This window comes from Exophiala bonariae (assembly GCF_035927105.1).
Source record: "Exophiala bonariae strain CCFEE 5792 chromosome Unknown scaffold_13, whole genome shotgun sequence".
NCBI lineage: Eukaryota > Fungi > Ascomycota > Eurotiomycetes > Chaetothyriales > Herpotrichiellaceae > Exophiala > Exophiala bonariae.
In genome coordinates this window covers 152,555-178,938 of record NW_027042488.1, presented here as the reverse complement: position 1 = coordinate 178,938, position 26,384 = coordinate 152,555, and the positions used below count along the sequence as shown (strand labels likewise).

At 50.3% G+C, this 26,384-nt stretch overlaps 6 protein-coding genes across 6 annotated transcripts; all 6 read right to left on the bottom strand.

Moving 5' to 3' along the window:
- Positions 1-4,027: 4,027 nt before the first annotated feature.
- LTR84_002396 (uncharacterized protein) lies at positions 4,028-5,104 on the bottom strand (the record flags this gene model as incomplete). The annotated part of the gene is made up of 1 exon (XM_064846007.1): positions 4,028-5,104. One exon carries the CDS (start codon positions 5,102-5,104, stop codon positions 4,028-4,030), a length of 1,077 nt encoding a protein of 358 aa, XP_064706232.1.
- Positions 5,105-9,395: 4,291 nt separating this feature from the next.
- On the bottom strand, positions 9,396-10,941 carry LTR84_002395 (uncharacterized protein; the record flags this gene model as incomplete). Its single annotated transcript, XM_064846006.1, has 2 exons — positions 9,396-10,768; positions 10,887-10,941. 2 exons carry the CDS (start codon positions 10,939-10,941, stop codon positions 9,396-9,398), a joined length of 1,428 nt encoding a protein of 475 aa, XP_064706231.1.
- Positions 10,942-11,909: 968 nt separating this feature from the next.
- LTR84_002394 (uncharacterized protein) lies at positions 11,910-16,523 on the bottom strand (the record flags this gene model as incomplete). Its single annotated transcript, XM_064846005.1, has 2 exons — positions 11,910-12,739; positions 12,788-16,523. The coding sequence occupies 2 exons, from the start codon at positions 16,521-16,523 to the stop codon at positions 11,910-11,912; spliced, it is 4,566 nt and encodes a 1,521-aa protein (XP_064706230.1).
- Positions 16,524-17,473: 950 nt separating this feature from the next.
- On the bottom strand, positions 17,474-19,621 carry SNX41 (Sorting nexin-41; the record flags this gene model as incomplete). The annotated part of the gene is made up of 5 exons (XM_064846004.1): positions 17,474-17,569; positions 17,627-18,823; positions 18,885-19,151; positions 19,203-19,474; positions 19,540-19,621. The coding sequence occupies 5 exons, from the start codon at positions 19,619-19,621 to the stop codon at positions 17,474-17,476; spliced, it is 1,914 nt and encodes a 637-aa protein (XP_064706229.1).
- Positions 19,622-20,060: 439 nt separating this feature from the next.
- LTR84_002392 (uncharacterized protein) lies at positions 20,061-20,744 on the bottom strand (the record flags this gene model as incomplete). Its single annotated transcript, XM_064846003.1, has 1 exon — positions 20,061-20,744. One exon carries the CDS (start codon positions 20,742-20,744, stop codon positions 20,061-20,063), a length of 684 nt encoding a protein of 227 aa, XP_064706228.1.
- A 747-nt stretch (positions 20,745-21,491) lies between these two features.
- Positions 21,492-26,345, bottom strand: LTR84_002391 (uncharacterized protein; the record flags this gene model as incomplete). Its single annotated transcript, XM_064846002.1, has 3 exons — positions 21,492-23,903; positions 23,954-25,302; positions 25,355-26,345. 3 exons carry the CDS (start codon positions 26,343-26,345, stop codon positions 21,492-21,494), a joined length of 4,752 nt encoding a protein of 1,583 aa, XP_064706227.1.
- Positions 26,346-26,384: the final 39 nt, after the last annotated feature.

The following is a 26,384-nucleotide window of genomic DNA, read 5'->3' as shown; positions in this document are numbered from 1 at the left end:
TATCTGCTGCTTTCGTCCATCCCTAGAGAATTGAGGACTACTTGCCGGTTTCAGGAGTCCGGAACTGGGCGAACGTCGGCATGTGGCATGCGCCTATTGTTGGCTATCAATCTAGGAGTTAGTTAAGCGCAACTCTTTCCTTGAATATCCCTTTCGGGAGCGGGACGAGAGGTTTCGCCCACGTTCTCAATGCCTCGCTGCGCGTTAGAACTCCAGAATTCGTTTTCCAATCAAGGTTGAAATTGTGCGCGACAACTCGCTAGGTAAAAGTTGACACACAGAGGAATATTGTGGCTCGATCTAGCGTGGCGAGATAATTTCCTCGGATCAAGCTTCTTTCGGTCTGGGAACAGGCACTGATTGCCCAGTACGAAAAGGCAACTGGACGGCTTAGAATGACCGAAGCTCACCCATTCGAACGCTGCTCGGAACTCCGGAACATGGACCCTTTGCATGTCCTATCTCGATAGGGCGTATCGAGGACGAAAATGGTCACACGCTTGTCACTGTGGATGGTTGAACAGCTTTTCGGATCACATGTGAAGCTAATGGGAACGATGCTGCCTGTCGACAGAGTTCACTGCCGAGGCCGGGTGTGATATGAGATGCAGATCTAGATCTTGACCTAGACCTGGACGATCAACAACCAACCCGCACCCGGCGGTCATGGCTACGCCATCTGTTGTAATTCAAGCTCGAAATTTCAACTGGATGCTGGTCAAGTGGCATGACGAGGCACAGAAACGATAAACGACATGCAGAAGGGAGGGGTAAAGCAATCGAACATGGTCCAGAAAGGCATTGCGTCTCTTTCTGAGTACGTCGTAGAGTCTGGGAGGATGCATGCTCGATCGCCCGGGCTTGACCTCTTCCTTGTAAACGTTAAGCAAGAGAGATTGCTGTGCAAGCTAGATCCCAGCAGAGCATGTCACTGGTGCAGTTGAACGCCTATCCGAGGTTGGGGGTGCAAATAAAGTTTCGCTTTGCATACGGGGATGCAGAAGTGAAAAGTCCTTCGATCATTGCTGTATCTGTTCGGAGTGGAAGTAGTACCTCCCCGTGCAAGCAATGTCTTTCTGTCAGTGTCTCTGCAGATGTCAAACGGTCAACTTGGTACCCAATAACAATCCGCCACGCCAGTTTACTCGTACGTACTCTCAGTGCCAATCAGGTAGATTCTGACCTGTTGGAGACGCGGTCTCGCCCATTGTGAATTATTTGCATTCGTAGCAGTTTGAAGTTCCTTGATTCCAGATACTCACCACCAGATTGATGCCAGGGAGAAAGGCAAACCCAAACCTTGGTAGTTTCTTTTTCTGCATCACTGGCGAATAACAGCTGTACTTTTCTTTGTTTCGTGTTCCCTCAGGTCGAGCTTGTTTTCTCCTCGTAGATTGGGAAGCGCATTGTTGGACATTTCAGGACGGGGCCGCGAGAAGGCATCCTAACCATCTACTTAGTCTGGTAGTCAGAGAACGCCTCAGGAAATCTGAGCTCCATCTGGAGTACGAGGTTAGCCAACCTTTAGAATAGCTCCTTGTCGTTCTGTCTTTCGCTTGTCTCAAGTTACGGTAATTCGGTCGGATGGGCCATCCGATCCCAGTGATCGCCGGTGAATTCTCGCACATAATTCAAGTCACAAAGAAGAAACGAAATTCCCATTTCGCAATCCCTGCCAGTATGACCAGGAATACGAACCAAGCGCAATGGGAATAGACGGATCATTTGAGGCGTTGCGCGGTCAGGAGAGAATTCCAAGGCAGGCTCTGTCTCATCAACCCAAATGGCTCTTGTAATGTAACATAATTACTCACAAACTTCAAGATCCGCGATCGAAACGAAGAGAAAATTGTTCCTTGACCCAAGAAATCCTCAACTTCGGATCCGTGTACCCGAACTTCGGGCGCCCCACCGCCTAAGCTGGCTGACGTTTCTTGAATGCCAACCACGCTACTCGGCAACCTGGTAAAGCTCACGGGGGATCATCCGGGGAAGCCACCAGCTAACACCCCACTCGAGGTTGGAAATTTTGTTGCAGCTGCGTAGCAACGAGGCTTACCTGGCCCGTACTGAGTTCGTACTTCGTAATCGACAAAAAAAGACGCTTCTATCACTCTGGTTTCTCCTCCGCTGAAACGTCACAGGCTTGGGGTGACACAGGCACATGCATGTGTGACAGAGATGGTGATGCTCAAGACAGATTGGCACGCGCTATACCGAACCAAGGGCCAAGTCCAGTGAACGAGGCAGCCACTGACCGTAGATCGTAGGAGTTGGGAAACTCGGGGGGACAAACTCTATTCTCGGCGGACTGATCCTTTCTGCAATATACTTGTAGGTTGGCCGTCGCTGTTGTGCCTAGTCCAGATGAAGATGCACGTTCGAAAATCGTGGTGACGGAATTGGCGCTCCAACGATTCAGGGAGCATGACAAAAAGCAAAACCCCATGTTTGCAAATCCAAAAGGCGCGAATCGTCGATTGAGAACCGACATGGGAAAAACTCTATTCACCATCGTTTAGCTGTACGGAATACGGATACTCACAGGTCAAAGGGGCATTTGAGATTCCAGTCCCTGGAAGAGGATGGTTTGGATGGCTGGCTTCGGCGGGGAGGACCACCATCTCCCGATCTCTCAAATCTCATTTGAAACGACCCTCCTCCCAGTTTAGTGATTTGGTGTGTTAATAACGTTATTTGATACTCGGTTACACTTTTGGTATTTCGCCTATTCCTGCTTCGGTCCCATCCGTTCGAAAACAAATCCATCTCCACTCCATAACAGTCCGTCCCTCGTACACCGCACTCTTGGTCTTGCTTGACTGGGCACTCTTTCATTTAAAAGCCACGGGCGGAGGTGACGGAAAGTGGGACCGATAGGGACGCACCGCCGAGTTGGCAATATCCACGTTGACTCCATAGGTCGGTATCCTGTGCTTGTATCCGTACTCGGTATTCTGTATCTAAGTAGGTACTGTAGGTACGGGGCGGACTGAGACCACTTCTCAAGGATCAAGTGTCAATGCTCTGTCCCGGGGCGGCACTAGTTAACTAGTCATGTATACGCATGCTTTTTCCAGCACATCCGAAGCCTGTGTATCTGATTGGCGTAGGGCCATTTGCCCTTTGCATTAACAAGGCATCGACCGAGTTTGAGTTTTGAACGGCATGGTGGGTATGGTTGGATCGTCCGGTATGTTTTCTTGGCCCGAGGTGACTTCTACCATCTTGGTTTTTGTTTTTCTCGCTAGCATCTCATCTCTTGGCGTGAAACCGAAGACAGTTTCCTTCTTGGTGATGGGTTACTCGAACCATACGAGGCGATCAGAGTCAAGCTAGGAGTAGAGTGTCCAGTACTGTATGATCCAAGCACTGCTGGGAATTGCACATGCTTTCCTGGAAAGATTGAGAAGGTCGCTAGTATAACATACACGCTATCGTTTCATTTCATGGTATTATAGATCAAAATTCCCCATCCGTTATTCTCTTGAGCGGGCTATTTGCCTCGCTTGTTGGTGTGGATGCTGGCGAATCCAGTGCACACTGTCCCCGAAATTGTCTGAGATTCGTGTTGATCGATGTCCTGCTTGGCTGGTGAACCGAGGGTCGACCTTTGTTCTGTTTCGATTGTGCACTGATGGCATACATGCAGAAGCTTGTCGTCCGCTGACCACTCTGCGCTTTCCGTAGACATAATCCCTGCCAACGTAGTATGCCAGTAGAACATGTGCCAAATGTTTTATTTGGATAGTCCTGGTTCAATAGGCCCCAAAGATCGATCATCAAGACCAGTTGTCCAAGAATCTGCATCTCTCACGCTTTTGCTCTTTGCCCTTTGTGATTTGAGACTTGGTCCGAATCGACCCTGTGTTCGGGCACTGAGCTGAGGAGGAGCGACCGACGAAGCTGTAGGTGAAATGCTGGTGTCGCACACTCGTATGTTCGACCTTTGCGAGAGACTTCTAAACTGGTATCCAGGCTCGGGCATAATGATAGGATTTATTTTTCGTGTCATGTCCAATCTCAATCAGCCGCGAGAATGCCTCTGCTGATTGTAATATATCTCCTCCTCTCTCGCCGAAGGTCGCCTTCCATAGACGACGTAGTACTTGTGATACGTATGAACCTCCTTCATAGCGAATGCCTTCCTCACGTCTGCCAGCATGACTTCGATTTCTTCCCTTGACCACTTGAGCCCCTCGGAGCTGAACAACTTGAGTGAGAAGCCTTGAATTCCAGACAGCCAATTTTGCAACCACCATTGTCCGATACGTTTCAACCGTTTGTCTTTTGGCCAGGGTCCGATGGGAATCTTGGAAATATGTTCGTGGATATCGACAAAGCCTGCTCGTTCCATCCATGTTTTGATATCGGGACCGACGCGGACGGGTCTCGGTGGGTAGATAGCTTGTGTACAGGCATAATCGAGGTTCTCATCCCAGACTTTGCCAGGCCAATCTCTAGGTATCGTGTTGTCATCGGATACAGGAGAAGGATGAAGTTCTTGGCACTCTATCCAGCCCGTGCCTGGGCGAATGTATCGCTTGGAGTTTCTAATCAGATCCTCGTATGAGGTGAGACTGCCAGCGAGGAAGCGAATATGGCAGTAATCAACACTTCCAAAAGGACGAACCCAGTCTTGTTCCGAGCAGTCTTGAATCTCAAAATGAACATTGTTTGGTACATCTAGTGGCTGAACCGCAGATAGATCTGTGCCAAATATGGAAGCCTTGGGCAACATCTCCGAGTCGGCCAATTCCATTGCCCAAATCCCAGTTCCAGTACCCAGGTCTAAGACAATTCGAGTGTTGTCTGGATCGAGGGGTGCAAAATACAAGCGACCGTGTAGCTCATTGAGGATGTTGTGCTGGGCATCCAGGCGATTGTTCTCGGCTTCGTCATTGGGGAATAGATAGGCACCCTCTTTGTATCGATGGTATCTTCTTCCCCAGAACATAGGATAGTCGGTAATGCTAGCTGTCAATGACCTTGTCTGACCATTGGCTCCCATGGAGGAAGAGGGGGAAGATGAACCGGGTGCTAGTGGTGAGTCCATGGTTTGAATGGGGACGCTGATGTTTCTTGAACCGGTGGCATCTGACATGATCCAGCAGAGATATTTAGAGCAATTGAATGGCGATGTAGGCAGCAAGCGGGCTGAGTTTTCTGTATCCCTCCAGGAAAGAAACTCGGGCGCTTATTTTTGAGTCAAATGATATTGAACACGATTTTATCAGGTGGCGTCCAAGGATCGGGGACTTGAGAAGAAAGAAGCCGGTGGAAGGGGAAACTCGGCCTTAGGCGTGTTTGCGAATCAAGTGCAGAAAAGTCGGGAAGAGAAATCCAAGCGTGGGCGTTGTGGTGGCGGCTTTCGCTTAGACTTCTGATCCTCAACTTGTAAGGCAAGGGTGGTGTTCTTGACGACCCGGGAAGACGGGTGGATAGATGGCCCAAAGTTTATCAGCAGTGTGAGCGGAAAGTCTCGATATGCTCGAAAAGCATAGGAAGCAGCAGGCGTGACCCGTGTTCTTAGCGAGGTTGCTATGCAGTAGACTGGGCGGCAAAGGGATATAAGAGTTTGCTGCAAGGGTCCGGCAGATTAGTTTGGGATTGGAGGGGTAAGAGGTCGAATTCGGTGGGGAGTCACAGGGAAGCAGTTAGTCAGAGGTATCCATCAGAGGATCAAGACGTTGAGAAAGTGGAATACGGATATAGGATTGTGTTGGAGCAAAGAGCCGTGGTTGTGGTTGTGGTTGTGGCGACGACAAGGGGAGGAGCCGCAGAGCAGGGGACTCGTGCTGGCACTGGCAGACTGGCACGAGGTGGATATTGGTGATGTGTTGTCTGCCAGTGCAGTTGCCTTGGTGCCAGTGTGGTGGTATCTATTTATCCGTACGAGTTATCCGTACTCCGTTTTTGGGAGGATTTGCAGAATTGGGAATGCAGATTGCAGATTGCAGATTGTGGACTAGGGTTGCAAGCCTGAGGGCCGGTCAGAGGGGTTTGGCGTGTTTCCTCAGCCGAGCCGGAATAGATTGAGCCAGAGGTAGAATCTCGGTAAAAAACCAGTGAGGGAAAGATACCTCGTATAGATATATGGTGAAACAGACGAGTTGAGTAGGATCACAGGTGGGAGAGACGAGGGATGGCTTAGATATAAAGTACCTACCTAGGCACGGGTAGGTAGTTATGGCAATCATTCCAAGAGGGAATTGTCGACAGATCTATCCGTATTCCGTCCGAATAAATCATACTGACTCGAGTTCGAGTTGACAAGTTCCAAAGAGGGGAAATGAAATGGATCAACAGGAATGGCGTTATCATGGTGCAGGGACAGGCAATAACTTGGTTAGTCGAGGGAGAGGTATCCGTAGGGAGCAGGGAATAGGGAGTAGGAGGACTCGTACTCGTAGCCTTAGGCACCAATCTTGAGGTACTGAGTAGTCCCGACCGTTTGGCACCGCAAAACCCAGCTGGTTGGGTTGATTCATGCTGTGCAACCAACAAAGTCGCCCAAGCCCAAGGCCTGATCCTGGTCCAGGTCCTGGTAGCTTGAGACTTGACCAGGCCACCCAGAGCGTGGGATGTGACCTGAACTGCCCTGTACGGTTAGGAGTTGAAAAGGCATTAACTACCAGGCGTACGAGTAACGAGGCACCACCCCGACGCCAGGCATCCCCCACCTACCTGTGTACTGCATACCTACCTAGGTAGGTAGCTATGCCCTAACGATCAATGAGTAGTCTCGACACTAACTACCTAGGTGCGGAGTACGAGTACTTCGTGCCTCAGGTAGCTACGGATAGGCACGCCTATTATTATTGAACCAGGCCAACCCTGGGGTCTCGCCCATTCAAGGTTAGTTAGTCCACCAAAGTACCAAGCCTACGGACACTTGGTTAAAACCGTGAATTGAAAGCCTGCGACCGAGTCATGTAGGCCCAAGGACAATCCCCCGGGGCGATCTACATACAACATGGCACGATCAGCAACGTGAGAGACTCGCACGAGTCACCAAGCCATTCTTCACATGGGTTCTTCAGCCTGACCCATGTCAGCATTGGAAAGGGCCCACTACCACAAACGGCAATAGTCATATTCCAGGACCTAAATCCCTAGGTATAGTGTTTAATCCGTCCGAGTTTTTCAGTCGTCCGAACATTGACGTTACACAGAGAAGAGACGAACCAAGGCTTTGGATCAGCGTACATTGGATCGGACGTCCTCGACGTTTTGTGTAGCGAAAAGAAACACGAATGCTAAGACTCAGTCGACTGGCAACCCTCGCTGGCACCTCGTATTTGGTCCCGACGGCTTGGTTCACTACTAGGGATGGTTTCAATTCACCGTTTCGTGCCCACTGGGTCCATTACAATTGTACAACTACCACCTATATAGGTCTCAACTTTGGTGTGCCAACGACACAGAATGTATTGGCCGCTCCACTGACACACTCTGCGCTACTCCTTTACTTTCAGAACGCCTGAATCCTGGGGAAAAGAGACAGATGGAGTCAGGGAGCAGGAGAAAATCCGTGTCCACCGACTGGAGCCTCACCGTTACATCGCATCGCAGGTCATGAGGAATGTCTGACTTTTTTCTTGTTTTCTCACTCCGTGCCTTAGACTCCAATTTTCAAAACAGTAAACTACCTTAGATACTTAGGTACCTACTCGTATTTAGTTGAATCAAGTTCTGCTGGTACCAGTTCTCGTCTTCCTCCCTTCTTTTACCCCTCTTACTAGATTTCTGCAGTCATGCACGCACTACGACGAAGTAGCTTACAGACCAGGCTGGCCCCCACATCAGTCTGCAGAAGACCCCATCAAGAAGAATGCAAGGCCCCCTCCCGGCCTGGCCTGGCCTGGTCATGTATGGCCTCGTCTATCCTTACATATACATTGATTCACAATCCGGACCAACTTTGACCATTCCGTGACCGGCTCTTGGATGGAGGAAATTCCTCGATTCTTCACCGAGTACTTCAGGTATCTATCTATCTATCTATCTCTCCATCTATCTATTCCGCAACGGGTTTGTACTACGATCACGTCCTAGTTCGCACCATACTCGTAGGTAACTTAGTGCCTCGTCACGGTACCGAAGTTGGTTAGGTTTGCGCGAATGATAACAACGACATTTTTCGTCCCCAACGCCAATAAATGCCGTTTCTGTATCCGCTGGCTCTGAGTCGGTGCCGTCGTGTGGACATACATACCTAGGTTTGTACTAGACACTCGTGGATGAGCATTGCAGCGACATCGATACGATACTGCAAGTACTCCGTACTCCATAGCTATATAGCTATCAATAGTATTGGTCTCTACTCGGTAGTTGTGTCAATCCCAACACCCATTTCATGGCATGGCATGGCATGATTCTGATTCTGATTCTATCCCTCCTTCACACACACACACTCTCTCTACCCACGACCGCAAAGATAACATCCTAAAAACATCATCTGATCTCATCTGATCTCATCTCATCCCCCTCCCCTCGCCTTCGCTGCGATTTCCCCACCACTCATCCCACCGACCAGAACATGGCCACCAGGCACGGGAATTCCGTCCTTCGGCCTTGAAAGAAACCCGGCTCCAAGCCATCCTTTACCGAGCTCTTCTGCATGCATGACTCAAAGCTCGCTATAGACATCAAAGGTTTTAAAAGTACCTAGTTGAGTACCTACCCAGTGACACAAGGTCCTTACTTGAAGTACTATGGTGGTACATTTTAGGACAAAGAGAGTTTTTGTTACCCGGCCTGGCCTCGGCCGCACGGACCGCTGTATAGCGCCCGGGGGGTCGCCCCTTCAGGTTCTTCATTCAAGTTCGTCCCCTCGTGCCCCTTACCATTCCCTGCCTCATCCCCACCACCATCGCCATGCCCTTTCTTCACTTGGGGCTCCTAACTCCATTGAGATTTTTTTCTTCTCTATTTCCCTCAACCACTGGTGCCCGGGCGCCCATCGAATGAACAATGTGCATGGGTGTATAATACCCACTGCCGTGTACCACCACCGACCACTTTGCATCGGAAGAAAAAGAAGAGAACTCAATTTAAACCCCCCGTAATTCCATAAAAGTCAAACATCATCCCACTGGGCCCATTCACTTTTTGGTTTCCGCCCTTCATGTGTGCCCGACCCCGAAGTTTGTTCATCGACCATGCATGCATGCATGCATTCATGCGCCTTAGCCTTTTCTATGCCTTGTCCCTGATGGAGAACCAAGCATTTCAAAGCTGGTGAGACAAAAGGAAGAGAGCTCCAGCTCCATATTCTGCAAGGAAGCCTTTCTTTCCCCTGCTCCGGTCTGGCTTGCTCTGGTCTGGCGTGTTGCTATCCTTTTGCCTGCCTGCCTACCTACTAGTCTTCTTAATCACTCGGCCTCTGGCTTCTACTTACATCTCTTCTCCACAATCCCAGCACCGTGCTCGTCGTACTCCTTCTTGGAAATCCACATCTGGTGGAACGTGCCAAGGGACGAGACGATGCTGCCGCCGATCCACGACCCAAACTTTCGTTCCACACTCATTCCGGATGCCTGAATGCGGACTCTAGCCGATGGGTACATCTTGGTGAGTTCCTGCTGGAGACGGTCGGGCAGCCCGCGGATCAGTGAACTGCCGCCCGTCACCACCACGTTACCCAGTAAGAATGGTCGGATGTCGACGTCGATCTGCGCCAGACAGGCACGCACGATGCCAGGGATGGTGCTTGTCGCGTCCGGTGCCGGGTAGAGCGTAGCGTCGAGCGAGCCTGCAGGTGGTGCGTAGTAACACTGTGGGTCGAAAAGTGACTCGACTAGTCTGAAGCGGTCACTCGAAAAGGTTTGATTATATCCATCAGGAAACTCAAATGGCTGGGCGAATTGTTGTTCCCGCGTGGTCGCTTCTCCTTGCCCACGGAATGGAGCTTGAGGGCTCGTCCAAGCCTGAAGAGCCAATTCCTTGAATTCAAGTATCACTTTGTCTTCCTGGTACCGACGGAAAGAGGCCGATGGAGACTTGAAACCCTCAGGCATGGTCTTCAGAATTGCGTTGGCCGGCTGGCCAGCATCGACCGGTTGTTTGGACTGAATCAGGTAGTGAGGTGTGATGTTGATGGCGCCACTCTCATTGGCAGCCAGCATACTGCGCACTTGCGATGACAGGTAATTGCCTCCGATGTTGGCCTTGGTGACTCCTTTCTTCAAGACCATACCATCGTGAACAGGTGTCACCGAGACCTGAGAAGCACCAAAATCAATCACCAGTGCACTCGGCCGTCCAGCTGCAAAGGCACCCATGACTCCAGTACGACCCAAGTAGAACGCCGGCGCGGCCCAAGACTCGAGCGCAATCTCGGTCATCTTCTCCCTTGCCTTTGTAGGATTCCACGACGGCTCCGTCATGAACAACGGATGGTCTTCTAGACATCTTTCCGTATCCACCGCATCAGCCATGGCCTTTTGCAGATCGGGCACGGCACTGCTGTCATTCAACCATTCCTGTAGAGCTCGGTTCGGACGCACCCCGGTGAGCTTATGAGCGAACGAGTATTTCCATAACGCCTCGGCCGCGTCCCAGTCTTCCACGATGCCATCTGAGCCTAGGGGGTTCTTGATTTCGACATTTTCGCGCGGGACATCGATAACGTGGTCACCGAAGAGGCGCTGGTCACCTGTTGCTGCGTAATACGTAGGCACGATGGACTTGGGCGTGTCTTCTCCTGCGAAGCCTACTCGGGTTGTGGCGTAGCCGGGGTCGAGAACAATGGCCGAGACCTCATCTGCAGGGGAACATTCAGCACGAGTCAATCAGAAAATGGCTGAACAACAAGCGGTATGCGCGTGGTCCGATGAGGTAGGGTTGGACCGCAGGTAAGTAAGGCTGGTATGCAGACATACCTCCAGCATACTCAGCCTGTTTTGGCTCGTCTCTAGATGTCAAGGCGTTGGCCATGACAAGGGTAGTGTGTTTGTCGGTGAGTCAAGGGTGTCAATGGGATGAGGTGGGATGAATATGAAATCAGGGTCTGGTCGGGGGCGCGGTCGATAAGGGTGCTTTAGGAGATCGAGATTCGTACTATCATTATCTTGATCCGGTCATATGTCGCGGACGCTAGCTGCATCGAATGAACGTGTAGGATGTTGAATTGAACGGGCCGTCGTCTTTTTGGTAGGAATGTATTTGTGTACAAAATCGAACCCCAGAGAATTGGAGATGCTACGAAACTGCGGTGCAGCTAGTACCTTTGTCTACCCGCGCTAAATGAGCTAGTGTGCAGGACTAACCGTTTTGGTGCTTATCGCTAGTGGCGTGTCTAACTCCGCTTTCTTCAAATTCCTCCTGCAGTATCAAGCTTAATGATACATAACCAGGAGTATAGTATCCATACTCTACAAATGTCGGATGGGTGAGTTGGAAGAGTAAGGGACCAGGGGCGGAGATGAATTTCCCAGCGGCGAGACTCGACATGGTCGGAACATCAAGCAAGGGCCGTGCCTGGCTATTGAGTGATTGGAATCCCTGATACTGGCTTCAATTGATGCTAAGTTGTTCTGTCGAATTGGTCTTCTATGTACAAGCATTGCATTGATTCTCAGGATCGTTGCAATCCGCATGCCTTAGGCTGGCCGGTGTAAAAGGGGGGCGGTTGTTGGCCTGGCGTGTTTTGGGGTTGTACCCTTGTCAGGTCCTTTTGTCCTCATGCCAATTGTGGATCGTCCAAATGCCTTGATTTTCCCCCTCCCAGTCCGGAATCGTACTCATATAGAGTGAGAAGACCCTGTCATTGTTCACCGACTCACGCGTACACATCAAGACCAATCGTGGTCGACATTGCCCATGGCTTTCGCCCTCACCAATGGAAAGATATAATCGGACCAGGTACTCGCTTTGGAATACAAATATGCCTTTGTGATGGTTCGTCAACGAGTTTCCGGCCGAAATTTGAGCTCACCGCTTGGTTCTAACGGATCGGCTTTCAATTCCATTACAGGTAGGTCATCCTCGTCATCATTGGTCATGTCATTCATTCCAGGGATCTCCGGAGGTGGTGCACTTTCCCTCATGTTTCGGTTGCCATAGTCCTCGTTCATAACAGGCTCGCTGAAGATAGGATTGTCCACTTCATCGAGATCATCCATGGCAGTGAGACTGTGATGTGAACTACCAACACCACCTTCCACGCGTGTGCTGTCGTTCGAACTATGACCATCTCCAAACATGCCATCTTCCGAAGGTGCGGCGATCCTCGCCTTGTTGCTGAGGTTATCAAACGACCAATTTGGACCTGTCCAGGGAAGTTGGTGAGCAGGACTTGGGCCATACGCCATGTCAACTCCTTCGTCATCCAGCATCTCCTGCTCACTGTATGAAGGCAATTCGTCATTAATGGTTGGTCCGATCAATCTCGGTAGACTTGCGGTTTCTGCTTGTTGATCGTGACTCTGATTTTCCTCTTCCATGGCCGAGCCAACCACTCCCACGCGGTGACCTTGACCGGCTGCTAAAGCGCTCGACAACCCATTGTGGGAGAAGTCGCCGAGACGCCGACCTTCCCCCGTCATCGGGGAAGGTTCACGAGAGGCTGAAGGATTTTCAGAGTCGGCTTCCACGTTGTCGCGAGCCATCATTTCCTCGATATGTGGCCCGCCTAAAGGGTGACCGGGTGGAGTCTCCCGTCTGCGGTAGAAAAGAAGATATGCTGCGCTCGTTACCACAGTTCGATCATCTGAACGTTGAGAAACGTGAGAATCTAGGTTGGTTAGCGAATGAAGAACAGCATCACAGCAACTCTACTTACCATTGTACTCGTACCAGTTGTTGTTGACAGAGTTCTTCGCGTACGCAGTGTAGTGACCACCACCGAGGCCTCCATAGTGATTGTCGACAGCAATCAGATCATAGACGAGACTCTTGTCTTCTTCGTGGTCTCTGACCATTCCGGTGAGGTCAAGCCCCTCTGTTGGATATTCTACTTTGACTTCCAGTTTGTCACGGAAATTCCGATTCGAGCTGAATCGCTTCAGATGCATGACAAGGATGTCTGGGACCTTCCACAATTCGTATGTTTTATCCGCACGACGATGTTCTTTGCAGCGTGGACAGAACCAGGCATTTTGTTCCGACAGGGTTTCAGCTTTGCCAAATTCTGCTAAACAGTCGTCCAGGGAGATACCATTCTTCTTGCGACTATTTCGCTGAGTGCGTTTCGCAACTAGCTCGGCATCGTGGTAAAGTTCGACAGCCTTCCAGGTAGGTGCACCATGAAAGTCCTTGGCATCATCTGTCTTTCCTTCCGAGCCGCTGAAGAGGGACTCAAACGCATCTGCATTCCAGTCGAGCACGATGGCTTCACCGGGTCGAATCAATCCTTTACCAGCAACTTTGGGCTGTGGTTGAGGTGCAGGTGGCGGCGTCCGCCGCTGTGTACGCTTTTTATTAACATTACTCTTGTTCCGCTGCTGCCGTTTCCCTCGCTTTGATTTTGGATTCCTGGCTTTGTTCATACGATGCACTGCAAGTCCAGAGTCCGAGTCTTGATCTACCGGCATTGGACTACCATTTGACTCGGAACCCGTCTCGTCACTGGAGGCGAGGCTTTCATCATGTTCAATATCTCCTGCTAACTCATCTTCGCTCGTTGCTGACCCACTATCTCCATTGGCAACAATGAGTGAGCCACGTGTTTTTGATGGTCGATGAGGGGACGGTTTGGGGATCCGAGTTTCAATGTTGTCGTATTCATGATTTTCGGAAATCTGGTTCCATCCAGTTGGGATACCTTCCCCAGTAGATGCCACATGGATGGTGAAGAGGCTTTTCAGCGATTGGGGGACCTGTGTGCCTGGTCGATGGAACCAATCACTCGGTGAGGTTAGGGGCTGAGAAGTTGTTTCTGGTGCTTGGCTTGCATCACGCATTGAAACATCAACAATCCCATCTTCGCCTTGTAACGAAGCGGCTGTGGTCGGGTTGGAGTCGGAAGTGGAGACGTCATCTGCCATAAGAACCGTGTCAGATCCTTCGGGGGTGGTTGCAGTGTCGTCTGAGTCGAATTCAGCATCGAGCAGGTTGGTTGTTGTCATACCCAGCACATTGCCAAGAACGCTTTTCAACACTCCATCAAAGGAGGCACGCTCCTCTCGGTTGAGAACGAGATAAGTTGGTTGGGCAAAGAAGGGTCTACTGGCCGCTCGACTAGTATTTTTAACCAGTCTATTGTACACGGGGACCAATAATGATTCAGCCTCAGGGCTATCATCCTCAACCAGGTCATCATCTGTGTCTCGTGACACAGTGTATAGGGAGAATTTCTTAGCCTTGTTGGGGTTGTAGTTTGTTGGGACAGCATTCAACTCATACACACAGATGATGTCGCCCGGTTGAATATTTGATTCCGAGATGACAATATTGTTATCAAAGATTTTGTAAATCTTATTCTTGTAAGACTCTGCAACCAGCAGATTTTGGACTTCGGACCCGGTCCGTTTGGCAACAAACTCTTTCAAGGTTGATATGCTTGAGTGCTTGTCGATATCAACGTCTATCCGGAAAGGACGTTTGTTTAGAGGGAAATACAAGACCTCTTTGGCCCAATTGTTCTCGACGGGAAGTTGCAAGGTCAAGTTGTTGAAGGGATCAAAAATGATGCTGACTTTATCACAGACAGGGCAAGTTAGCGTCGACTTGTACATTCCAGCAAAGAGATCGGTGACGACCGAGTCGTTTCTAGCTTTGTAGATTTCCCAGTTCTTCTCGGCGAACGCCTTGAGTGCAGCAGTGTCATGCACCATGTCGTCTGTAGAGTCCGGCTTTTCGACATAAGGCTTTTTGAGAACTCGATTGAGATCTTCTTGTAAACCGTCAAGCAAAAAAAGCAGAAATTCTTGAGAATCTTGCTGCTGATAGCCAGAAAAGCTTGGCCCATGCCTGCCTATCACAGCTTTGAATTTACCGGGATTGGTCGAGGATGAGTTCTCGTCATTGATCTGGTGCAGGAGATTGGCATAAGCCTTGGCTACCTCTCCCCTGTGCCCGAGGACATTGGTGACGTTCAAATCTCTCTTCCACTCGTCAAGCAAGAAGTAGTCGGTCAATTCCTTGACACTGCGGATACACTGCAAGGCAGAATTCATATAGCATGTATTTCCCAGATTGCTCAACCCAGTAATGCCACGGGGTCGTCCGGCCTGCTTTTGTCGGCCACGAGTTACCATTCCAGGAGCAGGACTGGTCCTTCCACTTGCAGTAAGATTTTTGGCGGTGGTTTTCAGTCCTTTGATCGACAATTTCGAGTTTTCGCTCGGCCACTCCTCTTTGCCTGGTTTCTGTTCCTCTAGACAAATGACTTCATCTCTTCCAAGGCCAGCCGTACCCAAGGACAGGCTGCCGTTGTATTTGGGGTTGCCAGTCTGATCTTGAATCTCTAGAAGTTCTCGGTGTTCACCAATAGCCAAAGACGCAAAAGTGTTGACATCAAGCAACATCCTGTCTCCTGCACTTGCCACGATTTCGGCTCCGGGGGCGGGAGAAGCACTTCTCGAGGCGGCAGGTGTCAGTACACCGGAGCCGTTTGAGTTTTTGAGGCCACCGAGTATCCTCCAGACTCGAACTTTGGTGTTGAGATCAATATGTACCAACTGCTTACCCTCTTTCAGCCACTGCATGAAAGGTTTCTTCTTACTGGCGAGTAGTCGTTGAGGAGTCAGGTCTTTCTCCCTTTGAGTCTGGCTGGTGTGCTCACTGGGAACTTTGAGGAAGGAGAAGATGGGTGGATTCAACTCGTAGATGACATTGGCCACCTCAGCACCATCGGCTTGGGAATCATGGGCATATCTGGTCAAGACCGGGGAATCTTTGGCTAGGCCGTACCATGAGACGATCAGATCCCAAGCCTCTTGGGGGACAATTTGATAGTCATCGCCATGGGACAAACCAGGGCGGAGGGGTACGTAGGGTTCTCCGGCTTCGTCCAAGAGTTTGCCAGAATCTTCAATCACCATGGCCAAATCCGAATTGTCCACGGGGCCAATGTCTCCCTCGGTGGCAGATTTGGGGATGCTGGGCAGTTCGGAAGCGAAGAGACTCCGGGCCTGGACACGGACCAGCCATTTGTAGGAGACCAGATAGCCCTTGTCACCTTCTTGCGGGTCTTTCAGGGTGAGTTCGGTGACTCTACCCACTTGTTGGTCGAGCGAGGGAACCGAGGTGGCGGAGGGAGGAACGGCATATGCATCGGTGTTGAGAGAGGTTGCAGCCGTGGACTGGTTGGAAGGGCTGGGAATGAGAGAATCGGAGGCGGAACTGGCACTGTTGTCGGAAGGGACATTTTGATGGTGGGCGCGTGGATGGCTCTGGTGGGTGAGGGTGAGAGAGTCATCGGGGTCTTGCTTTTGGCGGTGTCTTTGGCCAGTGTCTTGTTGTTTGGCTTTTGTGTCTGGGCTGGCCTGAGGATCTGAAGGAGTCAAGCCGCGGGAGTCCTCGGGGTCAGCCATGTCGACGTCGCTGTTGTAGGACTCTCTATCTTGAGCTCCCATGTCGGAGGCGGGCCTCTTGACTGCTGGAGATGCGGAACGCAGGTGGCGGCTTAAATCATCCTTGGATTGTGAGAGAGAGTGTTTTTGGGACGCGGGCATGTCCCGGTGGGGAGTGCTCGGAGGGATAGGTAAGGATGAGAGGGAAAGTCTAGTCGCATGCAAAGACCATGGATGGGCAGGATGAAAATAGTCCCAGTATGGGGTATTGGTAAGTGGGAGTCGACGTAATGTGTGGAATGAGCCTTAGTGGGGTGGCAGTGGGAATTCTAGAAGTTGAAGATGAAGTCCTTGCAGTCCGAAGCCTGAGCCTGAGTACGATTGAATTTGCGGCGCAGTCACGGTGGGAGGAAGTGCCAGTGGCAGAGGCTGTGGAAGGAAGCCACGAATAGCAATCGCGGAAGCTGCGACCCCAATAATCAACCATCCACCGTACCTGCCTTTACTTCAAGTCCTATTCAGGCACTGCAGGCGCTGCAGGCAGGAAGTCCCAAGAAACCCTCAGTCACAAGTGATTCACTGATCACTACTTGGGTAGGTACCTAGGTACCTTGTCACAACAGTAGTTCCGTGCCTACCTAGGTAGTGAGTACTGTAGCATCAAAGTCCGCCTTAGAGTCACGACGCATTTTGGTCGACATAGGCAAACCACTGGCACCCACCACACTGTGCGTCACCCCGCTGTAACTACCTGGGCAATAGGATCGGATTCTCTAGCTCTCATGCATATTGTCACCAAGACCTCATCTGATTATCAATATGGAAACTTAATCATTGGCCATGTGAGCGTGACCATGGCGGCCACCTGACTGAATCGAGGCAAGGCACCAGGCTTCCATTCCTCATCACCCATTACTAGCATGGGGGCTATCTACCCACACAACGGATAAAGGCAAGGCACTTCACAAGGCTGAAAGATATCCTAATCTCTGCTTTCAGTAGACCGGCTGAGTTCATGGGGCCACAATTTTGTCCACTTCTTCGCGTGCTTCTGACCACGTCTCCAAGTTCTTCTTCGCCCACTCAATGTGACATCGAGCATACGATATCTGCGAACCAAAATCATTAGCATGCACTCCAAGAGGTCTCCTCTTGACATCACTTACCATGTATCGCTGAATATCGTCCTCTTTCTCCTTCTGGAACCTCTTGAGGTCCTTCAGTACACCCTGCGTCGCATCCTTGACATCCTTCTCGGACACTTCTAGTGCCTGCTCCAGCTGTGTCAAGCTCTCTCGGGTCTTACCGATCTGATCACGTCGAGTGCGTTCAGGATCCACATCTACAAACCCATTGACTGCGTGTCTGAAGCTGCCAAAAATCTTGTTGGTCACAAAGTTCCCACTAGGAGACTTTCGGTGAGATATTGGTGAGGTCGGCCCGGTCTGGGTTTGGCCTTGACCTTGATAGGACGAAGGAGGCGAGCCTGGTGCATCGCCATGTGTGGGTGGGAAGTCGGAATCGACCGATTCAGTCTCTTCGTGGGCCTCTCGGCCACCAGGAGGTGATTGTGCCTCACTTTGACTTCGAGCCGATGCATTTGAAGTCGATCGTCGAGGAGGGCTCGACAGCGTCGTACTATTGGCAAGATATGCATCAATTCGTTTGGCCTCAACCTCGCTCCTCTCCAAAGAATCAAGGAGATACTTTTTCTTGTCCAAATCTTCCCGGGTCATCTCCTGCTGCACACGCTTCAGGACACGATATCTCAAAACATTGCGCACAACCCCTGCAAACTGGGCACTCTCCCGCATGGGTTCCGCAAATGTGGCGCCAAGGCTCAAGGATAGCTCCTCAGTCGAGATATATGTGCTATCAACCGCCTGCCCTACCCGCTCAATGGCTGCTGCTACCATAATGGACTGTTCCGACAGCGAAAACCCATTGTACCGTGCTCCAAGTTCTGCAAGGTCGGCCGAAAGCTTGGTCAAATGCTCCAATGTGCGCCGGTTGACTTTCTCAATGCTGCCTTGCAGTAATAGTTCCAGTTCCCGTGTAGAAGACTCAAAGTTGATAAAGTAGGGATCCAAGTCAGTCTCGCTCAACTTGTCTGCTGCGATAGGAAAGCGGCCAAAGATCTGCGGACCGGGCACGGTATGGGCAGCACTCGATGGCCACGACTGATCAGGCGGGGAGATAGGTGTTCCACTAGTCGACGTCGGTCCGCCAGGCCTGATTTTGGCAGAAGTTGGAGGAATGGGCAGCCAATTGTGAGCGGGAGTCGGATTCGCCGGGTCTAGTGGAGGTGCTTTCAGGTTGTTCTTGGGAACTGAGGCGACTGGGTGGGCATGTAGGACCTCATTCTATGATCTGATCAATGCCATTCCAGCACTGGGAGGCTTGGGGATTTGAAGTCTGACTTACCCAGCTGGAATTGGGATCTAGAAACCGCCACCAGACGCCATCTTCAACAACATCTCTCATTCTTCGACAGCGATTGAGGAAGACTCCGAGCATGCGCTTCCGTAGATCAATAATGCCCGCATCTTCCTTCGCTCGGGTCGGTTTGGCGGCGTAATCTGCCATTGAATGCTTCTCGGGGATGGGTGGGATGACCAAAGTCGGGTGAAGATTGACCAGAGCAACACGTAGCGAGCTGAATTCCGAGTAGCGCCTGGCAACTTCAATGTCCTGGTGCTGGAGTCAGCCAACAACGAATAGACAAGATGGGTGGCTGCCTACACCCGTCCGTATCTTGTAGACAATGTAACCTCCATCAGAGCTCTTGCCAGCGTCAGTGATGACTATTTCGAGATCAGGGTTCTCATAGAGGATCTGTTGGACTCTCCCGTCATATCCGCCCTTAGGGGGGACAGGTGTGCTGTCTTCCTCCTCCTCTGGATGTGCCGCGTCTTCCTCGCCATCATCGCTGATGTTGCTTGGTCTGGAGAGAAATTGGGGCGGCTGATTCGGAGATGGTTGAGAGGAGGGAGGGGTAGACGGTTGGTTTGAATCTGTGATCTTGGTCAGTCGCGGCCGCTCTCTTATTGGACAAAGCCGAGGGGAAGTGAGCAAGTACATGAGGCGGTGGTGGGATCAACCGTAGGGTCCTGGTTGTTGAAAGACCCATAAGGGTTATTGTCCTCGTCGTCCTGCCACATGTTTGGAGTAATTTCAGCAGGTCAAGGAGGAATCAGAGCGTGTGACGCAGAGGTGGAGGGACGGAGTGGTCCATATTCTGTCTCTGTCAATAGTCGTGGTGGAGCAGAAGCCAGGATGCAGGTTGGGGAACGGGAAACAGGCGACGACATGAGATTCAGTCCCAAGATGCACTTGGCCACGTCATTGGTCACCCACCACCCACCGCCCACCTCCCACCTACAAAACTACGGTATTCCTCTTCATGATTCTCACTCAAGCTATCATCACTACAAGAAAATTAGTTGTGACACGCAAAGAATCCACAGACAGAGATTTAATGAGAGTTCATAATTCCCATATCGACATTTCCAGGGACTCATCCTTAGCCACCACTGTCTTGCTTTACAGTAGCTATTCATTCCCAGCTAAATCCTGAGCCTCGTCTGGTCTCAGTACCACTCAATGCTGCACTCCATAGAAACCCCCATTTGGCTGACTGTAACCCGGACCATAACCGTATGACATCAGAACACCATTGACATGAGTAGGCTGAACCATATTCATCGCTGGTGGAGCAGGCGGTCCAGGTGCTGCTTGGGCCATGGCCCCCTGACCCATCCATGGCCACCATCCATGAGCAAGCCAGACATTGTTCTTCCGCATGAAATACCAATAGACAACTCCGAATATCAACACTGCTGCCAGAATAACCCCGACGATCAGTCCTGCGCGTTCCCTGGCCGTCCAGTTGTCCCAGACTTCACCCCCATCTGACTCGTTGCCTGGCTGGACCACGTAGGTGATTGGAGTGGGTGTTTCTCTGTTTGTGGCTGCGACAGGAAATGGAATGATCCACGTGGAGTAGATTTCCCCTCGTGTGTTTTGCAGGTAGATGTCGAGTTCAGTTAGAGTTACTGTGGCAGATGCTGTCGTTGTGGTGGGGAGGTATCGAGTGGTGAAGGTGGTAGAGGTGGTAGAAGTCTGTGGGTCGTCAGGCGATGTGATGGTCAAGGTTTGTCCTTGAGTCGCAAATAGTGTGGTGGCAAGGTGTGCCGTGGTCGTGGTCGTCACATCGCTGATGAATGTGGGTGTGAGCGCAACCACTGTTGTTTGAGTTGCGATTGTTTGTGCAGAGACCGACATATTGACGCAGGCAGTCGTTTGGAGAGAGAAAGCAAAAACATGAAGATGAAGACGAGATCTTGTTAAACAGGTAGGAAGAAGGATCAAAGTACCAACTATTATTCTTGGTTGGTCCTGGATATGGTGCGCAGTTGAATGTGTGAATTCTGCAAGTGCTTTTAGACCGTGGTGACAGTCACGGGACTATAGCAAGGGTGAATGAGGAAGATGGTCACCCAGAAGAGTGTTTTGGCTGGTAACCTCTCGAGACACAGTACTCTTACAATTCATCTGAAAGACAGAGTTCTAGGCCGCCGCCGCCCTGGCTTCACCTCGTTCTGCTGTCTCCAAGGTTTCCTGCAGCATGGGCATCCAGAAGTACCACGCTCCCCAGGCACATAGGGGCAAAATCAGGGCAAAGCAAAGGAGAATCCCGATCGCAGGTGTCATGTTGACGGCCTATCCAAATGAAGAGGTGGAGAGAGTCAGATGGGATCCGGTGTCTTGGCTTAAAGCCTTACTAGTATCAGCATCATCAATCATGATAACAACAGAACCAGCTACTACTTACTGTTCACAGGAAAAGACACAGATATCCAATAGTTCCGAGATGGGACCGTGATGGTATCCAATGCTGAGCTGAACTTGTTATGATATCTGCTTTGATTCTTCTTTCCAACCAAAACTTGTCTTGTTGATGGGCATCCAAGTTCGATGCCGGAAACAAAGGGCTGCTATCTCAGGTGTGATGGGGAAAGGCAATTCACCTCAACGTGAAGTTTCCAGTGCCTCTTTCACTGCCTTGGTAAACATCTCATCCGCCTGGCGATCACGACAAATCTGCCGAGCCTGCCACAGTCCCACTAAAACTTGTTCTTGCTCGGCCCTGCTCAACCTAGGGCAGATCACACCAGCTATACTGATGACTTTCATAAAGACAACAAGGAAGTCTGCGTCATATGTTGGTCCAAATGGATGCAGGGTGGCCCGTCTACCATCAGGGTCTCGTAGGTCTTCAGTCACTCGCTTTCCATTCGCTCCAGCATCCTCTTTCGCCTCCGTTGCAGTCGAGCTAGGCAGGAGGAAATCTACGACAGACTGGAGTCCTTCCAAAACCCATGTAGCAATAAGGTCAAGTTGCTGCTGCGTGAAAGCATCAACACATCCCTCCAAACCCCTCTTCCATAGCTGAATCTCTTGCACATCATCGATGTAGAGGTTCTGACTTTCCTCAGCAAAAAGATCATCTTTGGCAAGTAAGAGCTTCTTGAGCTTCGATGCTACCGGCACGGCAAAAATGTCAGCCAGGCTGTAGTGCAAATCAGAGATTTCCGACGCATTTTCTCTCAAGAGCATGACATGTACGATTGCACTCTCGGCAAGTGTGAGCGTTCTTCCATGCTCTTCAACAATCCTATCCATCAGCAATTCCCTTGCAGCCATCGTACAGAGGCCTAACTTGTGCTGTGTTGGGTCATTGTGCCCAAGTAATCTTGCTGCTGCTGAAGACGCCTCAGCCCGGACATCTTCATCGTCGTCGTTCAACAGATTGTACAATATCATCTTTGAGCGCAGTAGTACCTGTTCCGCTACCAGTAAGGCCGGCTGCTGCGCCATCAGTCGAAAACATGTTGAAAGCGCACTGGCTGCACTCCACCTGGTAGGAAAATCCAGGACATCCCTCGAGGCAAATTCAATCATGCTGACCCAGAGGTCGAAATCTGTGGCTGTCTGTCCTTGGCTCTCATCTTTGACTGTTTTCGGCGCGAAGAGCCGATACGCATCAAGTCTCATACCAATATTTACCCCTTCTCGTGTTTTTGGCTCCACGAGTTCGCTCTTGCCCAGAATTGAACATATCTCTGGCAAAGAAGAGGTATCTAGCTTGTCCATGCTATCAACCAGGCAGGTTGCCACAGTATCAAGTACCCTAGCTGTCACGCCGGAATCCTGATGGAGACCACGCGTGAGATACGCAAGGAATTTAACCCCGTGAGGAACCTTGGACCAGAAGCTCTTATGGGACAAAACCTCCATCACGTAGCTCAGACAGTCCGAGGATGAGACAAGATCACGGACAAGTGAGGAGTCCTTCAAGTCTGACCCCGGGGAAGCCTTCGTAATAAGGAGGGTATAGACTCGGAACAGGAGCAGCCTTTGGTCCAGGTAGGGAGCGTGGAGAGAGTTCCTCTGGCTCTCTAAAGCGATTTTTGCCGTGGGTATGGCCATTAAAGCATCTGAAGGCCACTGGTGCTCCAATACAAGAGCTGCCGCATCATTCAATATGTCGAAAATCGCAGCGTGTATGTAGGGAGAGCTTTGATGCGCACTTTGGAAAATGTTCGTTAATTCCGTAAGCTCAGCAAGTGCATTGTCCAGTTCATCTCGCTGGAGATAGTTCGCCGCAGCCTTCAAGATGTACCTAAAGCAGAGTAGAATTCCATGAGCAGTGTTTTGCGACATGTCTGACCCTATCTCGCCAGGAGCGCTTCTTAATAATAGCGACAAGCTCCCAATGATCACACGTCTAGACAGTAGTAGCGCAGCATGATCTCGAATTGCCCAGTTGGCATGAGACAGGTGTTGATAAAGTGCCTTGTCGACGATGCTATTCTTTGCGTCCGGCAGCGTTGTGTGTCCCAATAGGTCTAATGCTGAGAATAAAGTTTCTGCTGATTTGGCCTCGGATACAGCAGTCCTTTCCGTTTCTTTGTCTGCCTTCTTCAGAAGACTGAGCGCAATCTCGCTAGGAGTGTCACGAATTTCCGAAAGAGATCTTGTTGTACCTGATTGGACGGCAGCTTCAGGAAGTTTGGCACTGAGGCGATTGATACATGCTCTCAGTAGCATCAGGCCGCAGTTGCGTATGGCCCATGTTGAGGATGAAAGGCTTGTTGCTGCTAATTCTAGGATTGGGTTGAGGAACTGAGTGATAATAGCAGAAAATCTTGAAGTTGTCAATATCTCCTTCAAGCAATTGAGAGCATGTACTTGTGGCAATTTCTGCTCATCCTCCAAGCTCTTAGCGCTCGTTGCTTGAGCCAAAGAGATGAGCTTGAGCACAGCTGAGGAGAAGAAAGAAGGATCTCCGGGGCTCAACAGTGCTGAGAACATGGCCGGCAGCCCAGCTGAACGGCGCGTTAGGCGGTCGCCTTGCTCGTCAATCTGGGATAGGGAGACCTGTGCATTATTTAATAACATGTTCAACTGAGTGTCATGTTCCTACTCACCTTGTACCATTTCTGATTAAGAGAGCGGATCTTTTCATTTGGGGACAGTCGAGCACGATCACAACATATACCAAAAGTCTGTGCAACAGTTGAGAAAGCACCACGATGCCGGAGTGATATCAGCTGGTCCAAGCAAATGTCTCCTATGACCGAGTGTAATGGAGAGTCTAGTTCAACAGCCATCAACAATGACTGTAGAAGCAGACTGATTTCGTAAGCTAAGACCACACAGGAACCCAAGAATGCATACCTTGAATCTCGAAGTGCTCTCCATGAATAGGCCAATAAATCCTTCGGACCTTCCTTCCCTTCTTCGTCCTCGGCTTCATAAGCGGTCTCCGGGGAGTCGACACAAAGAATTGATCTCACCATTCCCCATATGGCAACGCAGTCGTCAAGGACTGTCGATTGAAAAGTGGTAGGTATTATGGTGGCTTGACTTTTCATATCCTGAAGCCGGTAACAAAGTGAGAGCAGGGATCCATGAATTGGGAAGCGAGAACTGGAGCCTAGCGTTGTAGTTTTGGATAGACACTCGCGCTGCAGCCGCAGTAGTGTTGTCAACCTAGAGGAGTAGAACCCTTGATCATAGCACTCCATGACACCAGGAACCTTTTCATCCAGGGTATCATACAAAGCCCACAGTCTTCCTAGCCCATCTGCATGATCCCCTCGGACCGTGTCGACCGCAAGAAGACTTACCGAAGCAATAAAATCATCGTCTATAATGCTGGCCAAAGTCATCGGGGACTGCATTTTTAAGACTTTCAGGAGTGACGCAGAAGTACTTCTCACATCCTCGAAAGGATCGAGGATCAGACTGGTTAGCGATTTGAAGAGGACAATATCATACTTGTATATTCCAGGATCTACCACATGGTCAATGAAGCAGCGTAGGGAATGCAAAGCGAGGATGTGTCGCTGATAGGAGATGTGGCCTCCAAGTTCCGATTTGAGAAATTCGTAAAGATTGAGGGCGAAGCTTCGATAGTCTTTTAGGATGATTTCGACCATCTCACCCTGCCTTTTACTTTCTGGTGTTCTTGATAGAGCTGCATGGCTCGCAGATATTCGTTTCAAAAACCTCCTGGTGACACTCAAGATTTCGCCCCTTTCATGGGCATCGGCATCGTTATGTAAGTATTTGAGACCAAAAGAAACCGAATCTAGAATACCACGAGACACCGCGGCATTTGCAGCGGGTGATATTGTCATTAGACCGTATGCCAATATTCTGAGCTCGGGGTTTCGAAGAGTAAGTAGATACTCGAAAGGCCGGTTGTGGTCTTCTTGACTTTTTGGCGAAGCCACAAGTTCGGATACCGCTTGGTTCAAAATACCCGCCATTTCTATAACAGCTGTGAGATTTCTGGGGCTTACAAGGGATTTGGAATCGCTTACCATCTTCGGACAGTATATTCTTCGATCGACCAACTTTCAGTGCAGCGAGAAAAATTGACATTCTGGTCTCATCCTCTCGACATGACGAAGAGTAATCATTGACAAACACCAAGAACCTTTTCTTATCACCAAGAATAGCTGGCAGTACGTTTTCGGCGAAATCGCCTAAGGTGGCCTGGTTTCTGGAAAGGAACAATTTAATGGCTTGCTCGCCCAGGCTTTGCAGTTCGGACGTGGCAGGATCATCAATTTGATCATTGCACAAGTAGGAGTAGAGCTTCAGAGCAGATGTTCTTGTGTCAAGGTCAATCATTGCGAATATTAGTGCAAAGAAGAAGGAGACCATGCTCTCAGGGCCCAGGCTGAGAAGATCCTCAGTTGAAATATTATGAAATGAAAGACATTGATTCCATTTTGACTTGTTGTCCTCCACTATCTGCTCAGTGAGCATACTTAACAGACTTTTTATTGGAGTCTTCCGGACCAAACTCGACAGCATAAGACAAGACTTCTTCACATCAGATCGAGGAGAAGCCAGAATTAATGCTGTGAGAAGCGGTAATGCGGATCGTGTCAGAAGTTCAACGATAAGATCCCCGGTGATTCGGGGTAACAGACTGCACAGAGTCTCCAGCAACTGAAAAGCAGGCTTGTTCTTGCCATCGTCAAATGCTTTGTGGACACACTGGAGGGCTTCCAACCATGATTCCTTGGACAACACAAACTCACAGAACTCGGGTGTTTTGCTCGAGACACCTTCGTTGAGAAAGACGCAGAGAGCGTTCGATGCAGCAGTGACATGCTTGTCAATGACTTGCGGGCTTCTCGCAGTAAGCATCAATGTTGAACACAGTGGAACCACCTCTGCAGCAAAGACACTTGAGAGTTCCGGACTGCGTAAATAGTCCCTAAGCGCTCCCTTGCCCAAGCTCGAAAGAAGAGCATGACTTAACGGGGGAGGTGATACCAGTGCCTCCGCGATTGAACTCATGGCTTGTTGGATGGACATACAATGTCACGAGTAGACCTA